General features: G+C 39.0%; 1 protein-coding gene across 3 annotated transcripts in view; it reads left to right on the top strand.

Moving 5' to 3' along the window:
* ELOVL7 (ELOVL fatty acid elongase 7) overlaps nucleotides 1–18602 on the top strand; it is a 74132-nt gene that overhangs the window by 38300 nt on the left and 17230 nt on the right. For 2 of the 3 annotated variants that reach the window (XM_047086861.1, XM_047086862.1), the window contains exons 2-3: nucleotides 7969–8066; nucleotides 16836–17026. In XM_047086861.1, the coding sequence (XP_046942817.1) occupies nucleotides 8003–8066; nucleotides 16836–17026 (255 nt within the window). In that variant the 5' untranslated portion in view covers nucleotides 7969–8002. Of the gene's footprint in view, nucleotides 1–4641; nucleotides 5111–7968; nucleotides 8067–16835; nucleotides 17027–18602 lie in introns of those variants that run through there. The other variant, XM_047086863.1, reaches the window with a different exon arrangement.

Raw genomic sequence — 18602 nt, 5'->3', positions numbered from 1 at the left:
GAGTGATAAAGGAAATCCCAAAGAAAAACATAAGTGTGTGTGTGTGTGTGCGTGTGCATGCGTGTAACATTAAAATGAAATGCAAAATCCTCTATGGTAGGTGTGTCAAACGTATTTTTACTTCTACAGTGTGTGTGTTAATTAACAATATTTAAAATCTGTCATTTGAAATCATTTTTCACTGAGTCTATTTCACATTCTAAATTTACTTTTAATTGGAGTTCCTAGTAGATGATAGAGAAAAAGGATTTGAACTAATATGCTGGAATGTACACATAGAAATGAGTGTTTCCTGTAAAACAGCCACCTCAGGCTACTATACATTTATTCCACTAATTTTTCTTTTCAAATTGTCTTCATGTTACAAACCTATAAGTTGAAAATGTTAGTAGTAAATTATGATTAAAGCTACTCCATTGCCCCCTTTCCCTCCCCACATATTAAGGTGGAGTTCAGCTTCATCCACTTACCTTCAGAACCATTCTTAAGTTCTGATTGGTTATGAACTTGATTTTTCTGAAGTAGTAGACAAAGATTTTTCTCCCTTAAAGTCATTTACATGAAATTCTGAAAAACTCTGACATCAGTTTGTAAAGAAAAGTTCAAAAATTGTTTTGAATGGCAGCGTCACTGAAATAAATATATTGTTGCTAAAGTGGTAATTCTGAAGCAAACTACAATTATTTGGATGAATCATTGTTTTGTTGGTAGTTTAATTCAAATCATTGATTCTCAGGGTGCCTGGGTGGCTCAGTCAGTTAAGCATCTGACTTCCGCTCAGATCATGATCTTGCAGTTCATGAGTTTGAGCCCCACATAGGGCTCTGTGCTGACAGCTCAGAGACTGGAGCCTGCATTGGATTCTGTGTCTCCCTCTCTCTCTACCCCTCCCCCGCTGTGGGAGTTCTCTCTCTCTCTCTCTCTCTCTCTCTCTCAAAAGTAAATAAACAACAAAATAAGTAAAGTAGTTGTTCTTAACTGGGGATTGGCAATTTGGCAAGTACTGGAAACATTTTGGTTGTCTCAACTGGGAAGGAGGTGTTTCTGGCATGGGAATGCCATGGTTGGTGCTAAATATCCTTTAGTGCCCAGGACAGCTTCCCACCGCTAAGAATTGTCTATCCCCAAATGTTAGTACAACCAAGGTTGAGAAACCCAGGTTTAAACAAATTATTATTTTACAGTCATTTCTCACATTTTAATATGCTTAAAAGTTTCTGATCCCCTTCCTCCAGCCTCAGTCTTACTAAACTGTTGGGATGGAGCAGACTCAGGCACCCTTCTGTCCAGCACTGAGACTCACAACCTCCTTGAGGAAGGCTTTCTTTCTGCTTACATACAGAGGATAGGGGTGGAGTGGGGGAACTGGATCCAGGGAGGAAACAGATGGGGAGGGGAATACACAGGAAACACAGATTAGTATCTAGGTGGAAGTTTCCCTAGCAGTCTTTGAATTCTTCACGAGATTTTTGCTTCTTATCTCAGCATTTTTTCTTCCTAAGATAACAGGAGCAGAGACTGCATGTGAACTCTGGTTTTCCAGAGTCTACTCAGAGAGAGGCTGTGTGACACTTTCACCCGAAGACCGTTAAGCACCGCATGTGCTGAGATCCTGATGCCGCCTGGTTCTGATTCACTGCAGAACTTCCCCTGTCCCCTTCTAATGAGTCGGGCTTGAGTGCCTTTTCCTTTTGCTTTCAAGGCTGGCTCTGCTCTCCTCCCTTGTAACACTGGCTGCCTTTGAAGGCACGTTTCCCTCACCAGTTCTCCAATGAGCAATTATGTTTTCTATGGAATAACTTGATTTGCCCTGTCCCTCTCTCCTCCCTGCTTTGTATAGAGGTAAAGTTTCAAGCCTCCTCAGTATGAGGCCAGATGTGGCTTTCCACAGGAAGGTCAGCTATTTTGTTGTTTACCCTACTGTCCTCATTTCCATCATAGATCCCATCTGTATGCTGGTACCTTACTATATCTCCTTTTGTGTCTTCAAGCAGCATGTGTGGCTAGCCAGATCTCTTCTTGCAGGTTTGTCCCCGATGGTCTGATTTTGAAAGCAAAGATCATTGGGAAGGCCAGAACCTCCCAAACATCCAAGAGAAATGGAAAACCATAAGGCCTTGTTTATGGATCTTAGACACACCTTAGGAAAGCCATATGCTGACTCTGCCACTCCTTTCCCTCAGAGAAGGTGTCCCCTACATATTTTACAGGGTTTGGCTAAATCTCTACATGGGAGAGTTTACCTGGAAATGGTGGACCATGGTCTTAGATTTCTGGATTCCTGATAGGTACTTCCTATCACAGGCAGCTCTATGGTCCCATTCTCATCTGGGTGAATTCCACCAAGAAGTTCTCTCAGATGAATTCCCCCTTATGATTGAGCCAAATGTATGAGGTGATCAGATACCTCAAGCATCCCCTCTTGGTTCTGGTGTTATATTCATGCTGCACTGACATAAGCAGCTTGTGGCTTTGGATAGTCTCCAGGTAAGCTGCTGGAGGGAAGGGTCTTCTGTTGGCAGCAGCCACATTTCTCACATTTGAACTTGACATCTTTTTTTTTTTTTAACGTTTATTTTTGAGAGAGAGAGAGAGAGAGAGAGAGAGAGACAGAGCATGAGCCAAGAAGGCAGAGAGAGAGGGTGACACAGAATCTGAAGCAGGCTCCAGGCTCTGAGCTGTCAGCACAGAGCCCAATGCGGGGCTCGAACCCATGAACCGCGAGATCATGACCTGAGCTGAAGTCGGACGCCCCATCAACTGAGCCACCCAGGCGCCCTGAACTTGACATCTTTAATGGAGGCCTTAAGAAGCTAGTCTGGGTAGTTTCAAGTCCCTTCTTTACCAAATACCCCAGTCACCATGTGATACTGTCAAAAACAAGGAGTGGAATTCATGGGTCGGTGGTAGGCAGTGGTATTCCAGCACCAGTCCTCCATCAACAAGTTCCTGTTTCCTACCATATAATTTTGAGGCCTTTGGGGGTGGGCCTCTCCTATAGCCCTTGTCTCTTCCACCCTTACTGGTGGCGTGGTCACTTGTGTACCATTTATGAGCTTTAAGTCTCTGCTTCACCTACATGAGAACCTTAATTTTTGTGGCATCACTAGCCCTGAAATACTATGCCATTGAGCATTTTATTTTATTTTTATTTAAAAAAATTTTTTAATGTTTATTTTTGAGAGAGAGAGAGAGAGAGAGAGCACGCGCAAGTGGGGGAGGGGCAGAGAGAGGGAGACACAGAAGCTGAAGGAGCTCCAGGCTCTGAGCTGTCAGCCCAGAGCCTGATGTGGAGCTCGAACCCATGAACTGAGAGATCATGACCTGAGCTGATGTTGGATGCTTAACTGAGCCACCCAGGTACCCCTGTTTTATTTTTATTTTACAGAGTGAATGGGGGAGAAGGGAAGAGGGAGAGAGAATCTTAAGCAGGCTCTATGCTCAGCATAGAGCCCCATATAGGGCTGGGTCCCACAACCCTGGAATCATGACCTGAGCCGAAATCAAGAGTTGGATGCTCAACTGAATGAGCCACTCAGGCGCCCCAACTGAGCATTTTAAATTGGTTATTAAGGTCTCAGTTATGCTGTCAGCTAGAAGATACCTCTGTACCTTCACCACCTAGACTAAGTTTCTTCTCATCTCTATGTTGTTGTCCAACAATCAAGTGTCCATGCTAAATCATAGTATGGTTAGGGGTAGTGGGGAGAGATGCCTGAGTCTAGTCTAGGAGTAGCACTATATCTTTTGCAGGACAACCTAGGCTGCCCCAAATTCAGTTGTTAACAGTTTTCTAGACCAGTCCCTACAATGTAATATTGGCATCCAGTCTATCACTGTCCAGCTTAGAAGATTCTCAGCTGCTTCTTGTCACTTCCAGCAAGCGAAAAGATCAGGTTTTCTTTTCATGCCCCATCCTTACACAATTTTGCACATCCCTTATCTGCTGGTGGGCCCACTTGTTGGATGTCAAGTTACCTACAAGGAAAGGATCAGTGAGCGAGTCCACACTCCAGGAATTTGGGCTAATGGATCCCTTTCTTACCCCACCAGTCCCCTCCATCTACTACCTGTTTGGAGAAAACATCTGCTTCTGCTGCTCCTTCCCATCTACTGTGAGTTGCTTCTCTGAGTACCTTCCTATCTCCCTTCATCTCAGTCTTGTGTCGTGTTCGGGATTAGAGAAACCAGCTCTGTTTACTGCCTGTGAATATTTCTGACCTGCCTCAGAGTCTAGTTTCTTGAGTTTTTGTGCTTCAGTGAGAGGAGAGGAGAATATCCTGTGTAGAATCAGTGAGGAAAAAACGAAGAGGAGGAAGGAATTACACAGAAAACAGAAATGTAACCTCACCATATGCCATATATAATTAGAATCTTTTACTCTGGTTTTGAGTAATTTAGACAGCATCATTTGGGCACTTAATCATGAGAATAATAGCTTGAGGTCTGTTTTACCGGTAGTTAAGGTGGACAGGCAGGTAGCTTTTAGCATGATCTGATACGCTCTTACCAAAACAGTTGGAAAACATCAAGGGAAGAAGCATTATAATCTGTGACATACCAGCTTTTAAAATGAAAGTAGTAGAGTTTTCTCTAGATTTATCACATAAAATGACATTCAACTCTAATAGATAGTGAGTTTGGCCAGATAAGGGACAACTTATCTCTGCAAGCAATGATGTCTGACTTTGATTAAATGTTCATTCTTTATCAGATTCTGTGCTCTAAACTTAACAAAAAGGCATAATCTCGTATGGTCCTCAAAACTAACTCTGAGTTAGTTTATCTTGGCAGGTTGTAGACTCACCATATTACAGATTAGGACATTGAGCTTTCAGTTTGCCCAGAATCACACAGCTATTAAGTGGTGGGATTCAAACCAAGCCTTTTGTGACCCTAGAGCCCCTGCTCCTGACCCCACATCATACCTTCATTATGGAAACGATCCATAGGAAAGCAAGAGTCCAGGCTGACTCCAGCAAGACTCTGGCATCACCACAGCCAATCTTGAGTCTGAATTCAGCTCAAGGAGACAGAATGTGTCAAAGCCAGGCTGAGATACTTCCCTGAACTTGGAGAGATCCTCTGGAGGGGACGAACCCTTGAGGAAGTAAGATAAAAATCTCTCTTTGGTGTATATGTGCATTTGTGTGTGGATGTTTAAGTAGTAATGTCCAAGCAAAGATATGGCTGATCCTATTCTTTTTTTTCCTTTAAAATATTTCAATTCTTTATTTTTGGATAAGCAATATATTAACATTAGTTTAAAACTACAGTATGAGATCTACCTACTATCCTTGCACCCCAGTTTGTACCGTTCCCTTACCCATGGATATCTTTTTACAGTCTGTTTTGTGCTAAAATAAATAAATGCAAACTTGTATTCTCATTCCTTCCTTCCTTTTTAATGTAAAAGTTAGTCATTTATGTACCTTCCTTTGCTTTTTTTCACATAGACATTTATCTTGGATATCTTTCCATATCAGCACATGGAGCACTTCCTCATTCTTACTTACAATAGCATAATATTTCATGGTTTAGATGCATTATGATTTATTAACCAGTCCGCTTTTAATAGACACTTGGCTTGTTTCTAGTCTTTTGCTGTTACTAACTGATGCAATGAATAACCTTGAATATATGTCATTCTGTACATGTGCATGTGTATCTGTAGGATGAGTTTCTAGGAGTAGCATTGCTAGGATAAAAGATACACATTTATAGTTAGAGCCAAATTGCCATTACTAAGGGTTATGCTCATTTGCACTCCGACCAGTACTGTATGAGTTTGCCACAGTCCTGTCAACACATTTTTGGATTTTGGCCAATCTGATTGATAAAAATGTTTGGACTTTGGTCCATCCGCTATAATAAAATATTGTAGATTTCTTATCTGATTAAAATTAAACAACTTTTCATATGTTTAAGAGCCATTTGTATTTCTTTTCCAATGAAATTTGCCCATGTTTTTCTTGACTTCTAGGTCTTTTTCTTATCAATTTCTTGGAACTCTTTATTAAGGAGAGTAGCATTTGTGTATGAACTGGACATATTTTTTTCCTGTTGGCCATTTTTTACTTTTTACTTTTTTCCTCTTGATTTTCATGTGGCTAAATTTGTTAGTCTTCTCTTATATCTTTTGGATTTTAAGTCAAAGTTAGAAACTCCTTTCCCACTCCAAGGTGAGAAAAGTGTTCTTTTTTTGCCATCTAGTACTTTCATGGTTCTGTTTTTCTTATTTAAATCTTTGATCTACTTGGAGTTTATCTTGGTTTATAGTATAATGTTTGGACTCAGTTTTTTTTCTAGATGGCCATCTAGTTCTATCACACCATTTTAAAAAATGGTTTTATTTATTTTTGAGAGAGAGGGAGAGAGAGACAGAGAGCATGAGCAGCGGAGGGCCAGAGAGAGACACACACACACAGAATCTGAAGCAGGCTTTAGGCTCAGAGCTGTCAGCACAGAGCCTGATGTGGGGCTTGAACTTGTGAACTGTGAGATTAGACCTGAACCGAAGTCGGACGCTTAACCCACTCATCCACCCAGGTGGTCTTATCACACCATTTTTTGAAGAACTGCTGGCAATTCAGTGCCCATTGGTTTGAGATGCTACCATTATCATATACCATATGTCTTAAAATATATTTATATATTTTGTATTTGTAATATATTTGTATATATATTTATATATTTATATATTTTGTGTATATATGTATATATATATTCTAAAATGGATTTATTTCAGAATGCTAGAAGAAAGTTTGAATTTTCCTGTTGCAGGCATAAAGGATTTCTTTTTTTATCATGATAAAATTTACATAATGTAAAATTTACCATCTTAACCATTTTTAAGTGTAAAGTTCAGTGGCATTAAGTACAGTTACATTGTTGTGCAACTGTCACCACCATCCATCTCCAGAGCTATTTCATTTTCCCACTTTATGACTTTGAATCAAATACACTGTTCATTTGATAACACACCATCCACTTGTAAGATGTATGCTAATTATGGAGAAGTTAAAATGTGGGAAAGTGTACATCTGAGAATTTACAAAATACAGTTCTAAATTCTTAATGGTATTTGATGTATTCTTGGATGTTCTGCTCTGTTCCATTGGTTTGCTTCTTCATGTGCCAGTGTCACACTTTAATTATTAAAGATTTAGAATATCTTTTAATACATAATAGAGCTAGTTTCCCATCACTTATCCCTTTTTTCTTTTCTTTTCTTTTCTTTTCTTTTCTTTTCTTTTCTTTTCTTTTCTTTCTTTCTCTTTCTTTCTTTCTTTCTTTCTTTCTTTCTTTCTTTCTTTCTTTCTTTTCCTTCCTTCCTTCCTTCCTTCCTTCCTTCCTTCCTTCCTTCCTTCCTTCCTTCCGTTCCAGAAGACTTTTTTTCCAACTATTCTTATCTTTCTGTCAAGATAAAGGAGGCAGCTTTTCCTTGGTTGTTGTGGATCTTCTTTCCTTCCTCTTTCTACCTGTATTCCACTTAAATTGTAAAGACTTGCGTATAGAAGACCTTATTAGGCCTGAAGATCAGCTGTAAGTTTTGGATCAGAGTAGCTTCTCTGAAGGTTTGTATATCTTCTTGACTTTCTTCTACTAGGTTTTTATTTCAGAATTGCCATGGGAGGTACAGTCCTTTTCTGATCTGTGTGGTTTCAATAAAAGGGAGATACGCTTATGAAAGTTCTTAGAATCTTTTACTCCTTTTATGTCTTTTACCTAGAATGTCAGTCTTTTTCAGCAAAGTAAGCATTGTTCTTATAATGGTGAAAAATCTTAAATGTTTGCCACTGTATCAGGGTTTAATGTGATTCACTAATGCATTTACCCTCAGTACAAGTTTGTTGTTTTGCCAAGTATTCCTATTAAATATTTAGCATTTATAATATTGTTATATTAGAATTTGGCTTTATTTGCATTTATAGATCATAAACTCATTTCTCTTTTATTGTACTGAAGAACCCATTGTAAGAGCCAGTAAATCCTGTGGAAAATGGCCTTCAGTGATCTTACTTCAAGGACTGTGCGTCTTTATGATAATTGGATCAAAGATGCTGGTAAGTAACCAAATTTCCTACTTAAGGAACATCTTTCCTTTTCATATCAGATTCCTATATTTCATAGGATTTTAGTGAAACAGAATGAGAGACTACAACTTAATACTCCCCTGTAGACACTTCAGATATTGATTTTCATTACTAGTTAATGAAACGGAAGTGCCACTGTTCTCATTACAAATATGTACAAAGAGCTACACAGATGTTTATTTATAATAATGTTTATAATAATGAAAATAGCTTTAATATCCAGTGAAAGAAATTGGTTAATAAATGATGGTACATTCCAACTCAGTAATCATTAAAACTGATTTTTGAGGCACAGTGCTCTTAGCTTGATTCTGCCCTAATGCTCCTAAGGGAAATAGCACTTAATGCCATTAATGATAAATTTTGAATGGGAGGGCCTGCACCCTCAGGGATGTATCAGAAAGGGCAGGGAATTTTCATAGGGCAATCTCTGAGTAATACTGAAGTGTCTGCCTTCTTGTTTTGCACATTTTAAAAAATAAAAATCAATGTTCCAGAAGAACGTTTAGTGCCAATTCAAGTTTAAATATGTTAAATGAAAAACAGGTTATAAAACATCAGTACATTTCTTTTGTGAGAACACTTGTTTCTGTGTGATGGGATTATGGGTAGTTTCTATTTACTTATCTACGTTTTATTTATTTATTTTTATTTTATTTATTTTGAGAGAGACAGAGTGGGAGAGGGACAGAGAGAGAGGGAAATAGAATCCCAAGCAGGCTCCCCGTGCTGCCGGTGCAGAGCCTGATGCAGGGCTTGAACTCACAAAACCGCAAGATCATGACCTGAGTTGAAACTGAAAGTCGGATGCTTAACCAACTGAGCCACCCAGATACCCCTACTTATCTATGTTTTATACCGCACAAATGTGTGTTGCTTTTATAACCATCACAAAGCATTTAAAAAATATAACAAAGGCAAAACAACTTTTAAGTAAACAAGCAATTGGAGTGTGGTAGAGCTGAGTTGGACCTAGGCATCTTCAAAGAACTAACTCCTCACATTAGAATGTAAGACACTGAAGCTCAGAGATGTGACCTTCCTGAGACTGTGGTTAGTTGTTAGCAGAAAAGACTAGAGCTTTTGTTTTCTGATTTTGATTGATATTCTGGTATTTCACATTTGAATTATTTTACACATATTCACCACCATCACTACTTTAGATTAGTTCTTCCTTATCCAGAAATCACATGTTCACCAAATGCAGGAAGAAAAAGTGTGACCTCTTGGCATTTAGCGCAACTGGACTTATTTTCTAATTCATGCGGATTTCAGCAAAGATACACTGTCTCATGGTTGCCATCTTTCTCAGGAGACTGCTAAAGACCAATTTTATTTCACTAAAAAAGGTCTCAACAGATTTGCCCTTGAAGAACGCCAAGGGTTTTTTTAGTATCCTATAAATAGAGCAGCTTCAATCTGGCAGGGGGATGGAGAATGATTATTTCCATATTTCTTCCTTTTTTTTTCTTTAGTTTTTCAGTGAATGTAATGATTTTGAGAACACACAGATTTCTTGAGAGGTTATGCTTCTCTGAAAATTTACAGTAGTTCTCATACATTCAGTATTTAAGTTCTAATTTTTTGTCTCGTTCTAATGGCTTTCACTTTTATTTGTTTTATATTTTTAAAAATATTAATATTTTCATTGCTTTTCAAAGTAAAGGTGTACCTTGCTACCCAAAATCTCATGATTTGAACTTGGGAGCCAAATAGATTTGGGTATATTTTTTGAAATGGACCCATCTGGAAGCACAAGTTTCTTGCTATCCAAGTCTTGCTATTCACTATACCAAATGCAAGAGCTCAAGAGATTCAGATAATCAATATCCTAACTCAAGAGCCAAATCAATTTAGATAATGACTAATACCTGTATACTGCTAGAAGTATAAAATGTTTTTAAATGAACTGCTTCTGAATTCCACTTCCACTTTTATCCATGGAATGACTTTTTTTTTTTTAATGTTTATTTATTTTTGAGACAGAGAGAGACAGAGCATGAAAGGGGGAGGGTCAGAGAGAGAGGGAGACACAGAATCCAAAGCAGGCTCCAGGCTCTGAGCTGTCAGCCCAGAGCCCGATGCGGGGCTCGAACTCACGGACCACGAGATCATGGCCTGAGCCGAAGTTGGCTGACCTGAGCCGAAGCTCAACCGACTGAGCCACCCAGGCGCCCTGGAGTGACTCTTTTTTATTAGGAATACTTACATTGAAAAGCCAAGTAATATGAGAATAAAGGATATGAGTAATATGTAATAATAAAGTAATATGAGAATAAAGAATGATAAAGGGCTGGAAGTGGTTAGGGAGAGAGGAGAGAGGATTTAGGGATGTATAATGAGAAGACCTAGATTTAAGTTCTACTTCAATGGACAGGCTATGTGGTCTTGAACAAATGATTGTCTGTGTTAAATAGATGTTTCTTTTTTAGCAAAACAGAGGTGAGAATGGTACCTACGAGCTACCAGACAATATACATGAAAGTGCTCTGTTACTTAGGAAGTATCTCAGCATAAATGGTGGTGGTGTTACAGATGACGGAAAGACTACTTTCCTCTGAAAATACTTTTAATGTAGCATATGCTTTTTTCAAATATCTCTTCCTATTTTTTTAACTCAGGGACTAGAGGGTTAAAATGTTTTGTGTTAGATTTACAACTTTGTGAGAACACTATCAGGTGTAACAGGAGAGGTTTTTGCTTCTGCTTAGTGTGATATTGATCTCGGAGAGCCATTAGAAATCACTCCTGGCCATCTCAGTCCAGTTTTACTTTGCTTGCCCTAGGAAGGTCTGAACCCATGATAAAGGGCCAAGAATTTCAAATGTATTCTTGGCATTGGCCCTATTCCTGAGTAGCATTCGGGAAACCTACTGTTATTCTTTGGTTTTCTGATTGCTAGGGAAGTGGTGATACTGCATAGTTATTTCATGTGGAAAATTCCACAGCTACAGATTTAAATATGACTTAATTAACACTAAGCTGTAAGAGGATTTATGGTGATTCTTAGATACGAAATGTCAAATTTTGAAATAATGTTCTAGTAGCATTTTGGACTGTAGAAAATGGAAACTTTTTAATGTTTTAGAAGTAACTTTCCTTGTGTTTGGTTAGTAACAATGGCTTTTCAAACCTAGCTATGATCTTTTTACAAGAAGACGGAGTATGAATAAGGTTGCTGCCATTCGGAACCTTTAGTATTTCACTACATGCTGGAGGCACATGTTTGCTTTTCCTTCCAACTTCTTCATCTTGTTGGTGCTTTGAATTTTAAAGGGTGTACTTGAGCTAGTACATGCTATTTAAGAAGAGAATACTCTCTTACAAGTAGTTGATGGAAAAGCTCATTAAAATTCTATGTATGTGGCACTTCTACTTTCCCTGTACTCTCTCTCTCTGGAACACTCTTTGAAAAAATATTGTTAGCCTAGCAATAAGTCAGAACTGCGGTAATCACTGGGGTATGGATTTTAGACAACCTGCCTTCCTATCCTCTTATTTCATCTTGGCTCTCTTTACTTATGACACTTAAATCCAGCCCTGATGCCAAATAGAAGGTACCTGAAACACTCTTCCCCTCAGCCTCTTGTCTGTGGGGAAAACAGAGCTCACTTCACCCCTGAACCTTTTATAATTTGTGGGATCACAGAGTGAGTCTTTATCATAGACTTTAAATTTAGTCTGATCACAGCCTTTAAATGTCATCAAGCAGTCCCCTCTATAACTCCCTAAACAAGTCACCATCTGTACGTGATTTATAGACATCTTGTCGTGGGGAGCCCCTACCTCACAGGGACGTGGGCTTCCTATCTAGAAAGGTATAACCATCATTGAGAAAGAAGGCAGGAAAAATGAACAGTTGTCAGTGTTAACAATAACCAGAGTCATGAACATCATATTAAAGACTTTGACTTTTATTTGCTCAGTAGGGAGAGCTGATTGAAGCAGAGGAATAATCTGAATAGAGCTGTACTTTTAGAAAGTGAACTTGGCAGTTGTATGGAAGACAAGATGTAGCAAATTGGATCCAGGGCAGGGAAACCACATAAAAGACCACTACAGAGCACGTAGTAAGGGATGCTGAGGCCATAGGTGTAGGTTAAAGAAGCACTAAACCTTTGGTTCTTTTTTGTTTGTTTATTTATTTTTGAGGGAGAGACAGACACAGAGTGTGAGCAGAGGAGGGGCAGAGAGAGAAGGAGACACAGAACCAGAAGCAGGCTCCAGGCTCTGAGCTGTCAGCACAGAGCCTGATGTGGGGCTCAAACTCACAAGCTATGAGATCATGACCTTAGCCGAAGTTGGACGCCCAACTGACTGAGCCACCCAGGTGCTCCCGAACCCTTGGTTCTTAACTCTGACAGTTCATAATGGTCACCTCAGCAGCTTATGGATGCCTGGACCCCATGCCCTAGGATTCTGATGCAGTTCGGTCAGGGTCATTTTTTTGACCATTTGATTTTTAAATCCTGCAGAGGTGATTCTGCTATGCTGACAGAATTGATATGTGTTGTAATAATAGCAATACATAATTACTGAGCCCTTATGTTGTGCTAGGCTCTTTACATATAGGCTCTTTACATACTCACTAAATCCCCTATGAGTTACATGCTGCTTTATGCCCAATTCACATATGAGGGAAGTAAGCACGGAAAAGTGAAGTCAGTGGCCCCAGATCACACGAGTCAGTAGGAAAGCCCAGGGTCAGAACCCAGGCCCGCTGACTCCAAAGCTCACTGAAAATAGGATTTTAAAACCCCCAAACTTGGTATATTGTCTTATAAAAATAGCATGAAATTAGCTAGTTTTTGTTAAAAGATACAATGGTATTTTTAAATTTACAAAATGTGAAAGTTACACATAGGATTTTGATAGAAGGTATATGATTAAAATGTTAAATTACAGGAAAAACTTATTCATTTTAAAGTGGGTTTTTTTTTTCCTGCTTCCTGAGCCAGCCCAGCATGCTTTTCCTGGCTTGTTTTCTTTCTACTGCTACCAAAGGAAAACAGAAAGATGATGTCATTTGATATTTTTCCCCCTGATGTGTCAATAAAAGAATAAAATAAAATATATCTTTAGTTCAGGAATTCCTTTACCGACACACAAAAAACCCTAATTTTCAGTCATGCCTACGATGTCTTTTAAGAACAGCAACATTTTAAATGGCTTAAAGAAAAAGGCAAAAAGTGAAAATCATCCATACTGTTACCATCCAAAGGAGATAATATTAATATCCTACCAGTGGTCTTCTTTGGTACTAGTTTTCAGTCTTTATTTCATTGGAGATAAAAACTAGACATATTCCTGTGGCTTACAATGCTCCTCTAAGCTTCGGATTATCCACTGACAGGAAAAATTCAACAAAGTTTGAGCAGTTCTGATTCTGTCCGTTAAGTCCCCATTTGTGTGACAACTTTTATTTATGGAGACTTCTCTGGTGAGTTACAGGCCTGTGGCTAGCATTCCTCATGGCCGTTTACACTGCACGTGGTACCCAGATGTTTGGGGAACTTGTTGAAGAGAAGGATGGTCACTAACAGAAGCAACAACACGCTAACACACTAACACAGCACATCAGCGATTTTAATTTTAATTTTAAGAACTTTAAGGTTTAATTTAAGATTTTAATTTTAAGACTTTGTGTTTTTATGAATGTCTTTCAGCAAACTTTTGTTGAATTTCTATCTTGTGTAGGATACTTGACTGAAATTGTTCCTGCTGAGAGCATCAGTGACTTCCTTTTATTAAATCCAGTATCACTTTTCAGTCTACATTTTACTTTGTCTCTCTGCTTCATTTTATCCTTTGACTCCTTCCAAAGATTAACTCTTCCCTTGGCCTCCAGATAGCCTACTTCTCTGGTTCTCCTTCTGCCTCTCTGGCCACTCCTCATTCTTTTTTATAGTTTTCTCATGTACCATTCCTCCTGTGAAGATTGAGTCCTCAAGATTCTGACTTGAATCACTCAGGCTTCTTACTCTATGCTCTTTCCTCAGCCACTTGCATGGCTCTATGGTTCATCTTTTATGTGATAATGACCCCCAATAGTACATCCTTGGCTCAGATCTCTCTCCTAATTCCAGATCCAAATATCCAGGTGCCTTTGGAGGTCTCCATAGAAATGTTCTAGGGGTGCCTGGGTGGCTCAGTTGGTTAAGTGCCTGACTATTGGTTTTGGCTCAGGTCATGATCTCACAGTTCATGAGTCCAAGCCCCATGTCAGGCTCTGTGCTGAAAGCTCAGAGCCTGGAGCCTACTTCGGATTCTGTGTCTCCCCTTCTCTCTCTCTGCCCTTCCCCACCTCAAAAATAAATTAACATTAAAAAAAATTTTTTTTTAATAAATAAAAAAATATTTTCAGGGGTGCCTGTGTGGCTCAGTTGGTTAAGTGTCCAACTCTTGATTTCATCTTAAGTCGTGATCTCCTGGTTGGTGAGATCCAGCCCTACATCTGGCTGTGTGTGGACAGTGTGGTGCCTGCTTGGGATTCTCTCTTTCCCTCTGTATTTCTGCCCCATCCCTCCCTCTCTCTCTCTCAAAATAAATAAATAAACTTTAGAAAATATTAAAAAAATAAAAGTATTTTCAGACATCAAAATATAGCCATAATATTATAATTACATTGAAATAAAACATCATCATCATCAAGAATTCAACCAGTATTTATATTTTGCCAATTATCTCATAAGAGTATCCTTTTTAAATGTTCATTTATTTTTGAGAAAGAGAGACAGAGTATGAGCAGGGGAGGGGCAGAAAGACACACACACACACAGATTCTGAAGCAGGCTCCAGGCTCTGAGCTGTCAGCACAGAGCCCGATGTGGGGCTCGAACTCACAAGCCGTGTTAGATCATGACCTGAGCTGAAGTCAGACGGTCAACGGACTGAGCCACCCAGGTGCCCCTTTTAAGGTATTTTTAACTGCTAGTTTGGTCACTTTTTATACTTGAGGCATTAAAATAATTACTCAAATTATTTACCCTGTAATAATAGCTCATATTAGAAATAATAACAAGTTTGACTTTAATGTTTTTTTTCCTTTTCTACTTGAACAACATTTTAAATATATTAAGAATGCTTAGATTATATCAATTTTTCTATCAGTCTATATATATATTGATCCTTTTTTTGTGGTCAATTGGTGTTAAGAAACTTGTGGGACAAGTCTGACATTTTTTCATTTTAAGATTTGTTGCTTTCATCATACTTATAGAAATTTTGTTTATCCTTGCAATACAAGAACTGTACATACATCTGTATTTGTTTATTCATTAGTATTTACTTCCTGATACAAGGTAAGTATTTTGACATAAAGATTAGTTTTGATTTTCCTTTTTTCAGAAAAATATTTTATGATCTATTTGAATATTTTTCTGTTTTTCTCCTGTTCAGGAATACCTGTTATTTTTGCAAGTCCACTGTTGATTTGGCATATATATTTTTTTTCTCAAATGTTTTTAAAAAATTTCATTATTGAAGTATAATTGACATACACTGTTATATTAGTTTTAGATATACAGGATATTAATTCAGCAGTTCTTTACATTACTCTACACTCACCATGATAAGAATGGTTACCATCTGTCACCATTACAGCATTATTAACTATATTCCCTGTGCTGAACTTTTCATCTCCAAAGCACATTTTATCTTCAGTTGCAGTGTTTTAAAAAAATGTTTATTTATTTTGAGAGAGAGAGCACATGAGTGGGAGAAGGGCAAAGAGAGAGGGAGAGAGAGAATCCCAGGCAGGCTCCATGCTGTCAGCATAGAGCCCAGTGTGGGGCTCGATCTTAGAAACTGTGAGATTATGACCTGAGCCAAAGTCAGGAGTCTGATGCCTAACTGATTGAGACACCCAGGTGCCCCTCAAGTTGCAATTTTTAACTGATCTAATTCTCCTGGTCTAGAATGAGCAGTGACCAGGTGAATTTCTCTTTACATGGTTATGAGGCCAGTATAGTTTCCTCCCCCGCCAAATGTCAGGTTAGTTAGCCTATTTTGGACACCTAGACCCACACTTTAAGTAGATAATGCTAAGGTCCCTTTCAGTTCTCTGATTTTGTGATACGGAATATATGGAAATGTCCCAGTTTCCTTGGGGAAAGAAGAAAGTCAAGAAACAGCAAACACAAACATATTTTTATATATAAAAGAATATCTGGGTGGAGAAACTCTAAAATGTTGCTAGTGGTTATAGATGGATGGTGGAACTTTGCTGCATGTCCTCTGTTCCCCAGATCTACTCTGTATCCTGTGCTGGACCATGAGGAACACAGTAGACTATATCCACAGGCTTACTCTCCTACCATCTGGTTCTGGTTGGTTTCAACCAATGGAGAACCCCAGGAAACTAGAAAGAGAGAGAGAGGAGAGTGGTATTGAGATGTTAATTCCCCAGTCACTTCCACAGTTGCCTTATGCTGGCCCATTCCCTCCACTGAAGGTCACAGCTCCTCTCCTGGAGGGCTTGTCCATTTGACTCCTGGGTTCTGGTAACCACTACCTGCCTCCCTTTGCCCTTTGAGGCCTGTGGTGGTAACAGCCCTACTCTTTTTACTCTTCTGTAGGAGCCCTACTCCTAGCCCTTACTCTTAGGCCTCCAAAGACAGTAGTGATCATTGACCAAATAGTCTGCTGTCAACATTAGGATCTAGGTGCTTGTTTAAGAAATGCTGGTTGCTGTCAGTTATTTCTTGGCTCAATGAATGTGCACTTACATTTTGTTTTTAGATCCAAGAGTTGAAGACTGGCTCCTCATGTCCTCACCTCTGCCACAAACCATCATCCTGGGATTCTATGTCTATTTTGTCACTTCTCTAGGACCAAAGCTCATGGAGAATCGAAAACCCTTTGAACTCAAGAAAGCGATGATAACGTACAATTTTTCCATAGTGCTGTTTTCTATGTATATGTGTTATGAGGCAAGTGTCTTCAGTATTCCTAATGGGAGAATTTTGCCTGAGTCTTCCTGTTTTTCTGTCATTATATGTCTTGTTATAATTATAGTGATGACTCTTTGAGATTTAAGGAATTTTAGAAATTTAGCTCACTAGAGCAGGTATTTGCCAAAAAAAATTGTTATGTATAGACTGGGTATAGAGGATCTCAATATACTCTACCTCACAAGTAGTGAGAAAAATTAACATTAAGTTTGGGGACTTGCACATACTTAGTCTTAATAGATGATTGAATGAATCCATACGTGTTAGTTTTCAGGAAACTCATACATGGAGAAATTAAGTAACTTACTCAAAGTAGCATAGCTACTGTAGTATTAGTGGAGGACCAATATTTGAATCCAGGTCTGTCTGACATCAGGAGCTCATCCTGACTCTGTAATGAGTTACCATCACCATGGTAGGAAGCTCTGATGAGCTGTAAGATGGTAGACTGTTTAGGTTTGATTTAGATGGGCCTTGTAGGGACAGGGAATTTAGACTCCTACAAAGCAGTACCTGAGGGAGTCTGTCCCTTAATTGTTACTTTGTTAATAAGAGAGATGAGGATCTTCCAGGACCCAAGAGTAGACTCATGGTTTCTTTCTCACCCACTCTGCTATTAATAACCTTCACCCAGCCTCACTTACCTGCTTTTCTGTGATTCCTTGCTTCTTTTCTAATACTGGCGGTCTCCCTCATCCTCTACTCCTTAGTTACTTCTTTGCAGCATAGCCTGTGCTTCCACAGAACTGGAACTCTCTAGGGCCCACCATGACCCCTTTGGCCCCTCTTGACACCATGACCTCTGCACATGCATCCCTCCTACCTGATTCCTGCTGTGAATCCACCTGATTGAGTCACCTTAAATCTGCTGGAGCCTCATTACCGGCCTCCCTGCAGTCTGGACTTACCTTGCTACCTTCTATTTCTTCTACTTTATTACCAAAATTAACTACAAGCTACCTTACTGTCCCTTCCGGATCATGAATAACTGAAAGGGGAAGAGTAATAGAGGTGGTCTAACCAGGTTATGAGAGATAGGAAATAACCTGTAGAGCCTATAAGAGAGTGACCTGGTAGCCAGGAGACCAGGGACCAGTTAGTACCAGTTATGCTACTAACCAGCTGCCTCATTTTGAGCAAGTTACTTAACCTCTCCGGGCCTTAGTTCTCCTGTTTTATAGAGTCAGGATTAAACCAGATTGTCTCTCAGGTCCCTTTATGCTCTTTGTCTGATTGTGCCATTCAATGTGATATCCCCAAATACATTTCTCAGGAAGTAATTAAATTATAGCCAGTAAATTTGGTTTCCTGTTTTAGCAATTGCAATGTAAAAGAAGTTTTGAAAATATCTGAATTTGGCAGTTTCTATCTCCCATTAATCACTCATACTAGAGTTACTTATGTGCCAATTTTGGGGTTTATTACCTGCCAAATGAACATTATCACTTGTTCTTCTTAATTGCCTGAAATATAGACATATATGTCAGAAGTTTTGTAGACTGTTAAAATGTTCTTAATCTTAATATCAGGAAGGCATTAGGCTTCACTCTGTCTT

The sequence above is a fragment of the Lynx rufus genome, unplaced genomic scaffold (assembly GCF_022079265.1).
Source record: "Lynx rufus isolate CCGP_SWC_20201006 ecotype Redwood Valley unplaced genomic scaffold, mLynRuf1.p SCAF_1, whole genome shotgun sequence".
In the NCBI taxonomy this organism is placed as follows: Eukaryota; Metazoa; Chordata; class Mammalia; order Carnivora; family Felidae; genus Lynx; species Lynx rufus.
This window is presented reverse-complemented; position numbering and strand designations above follow the sequence as displayed.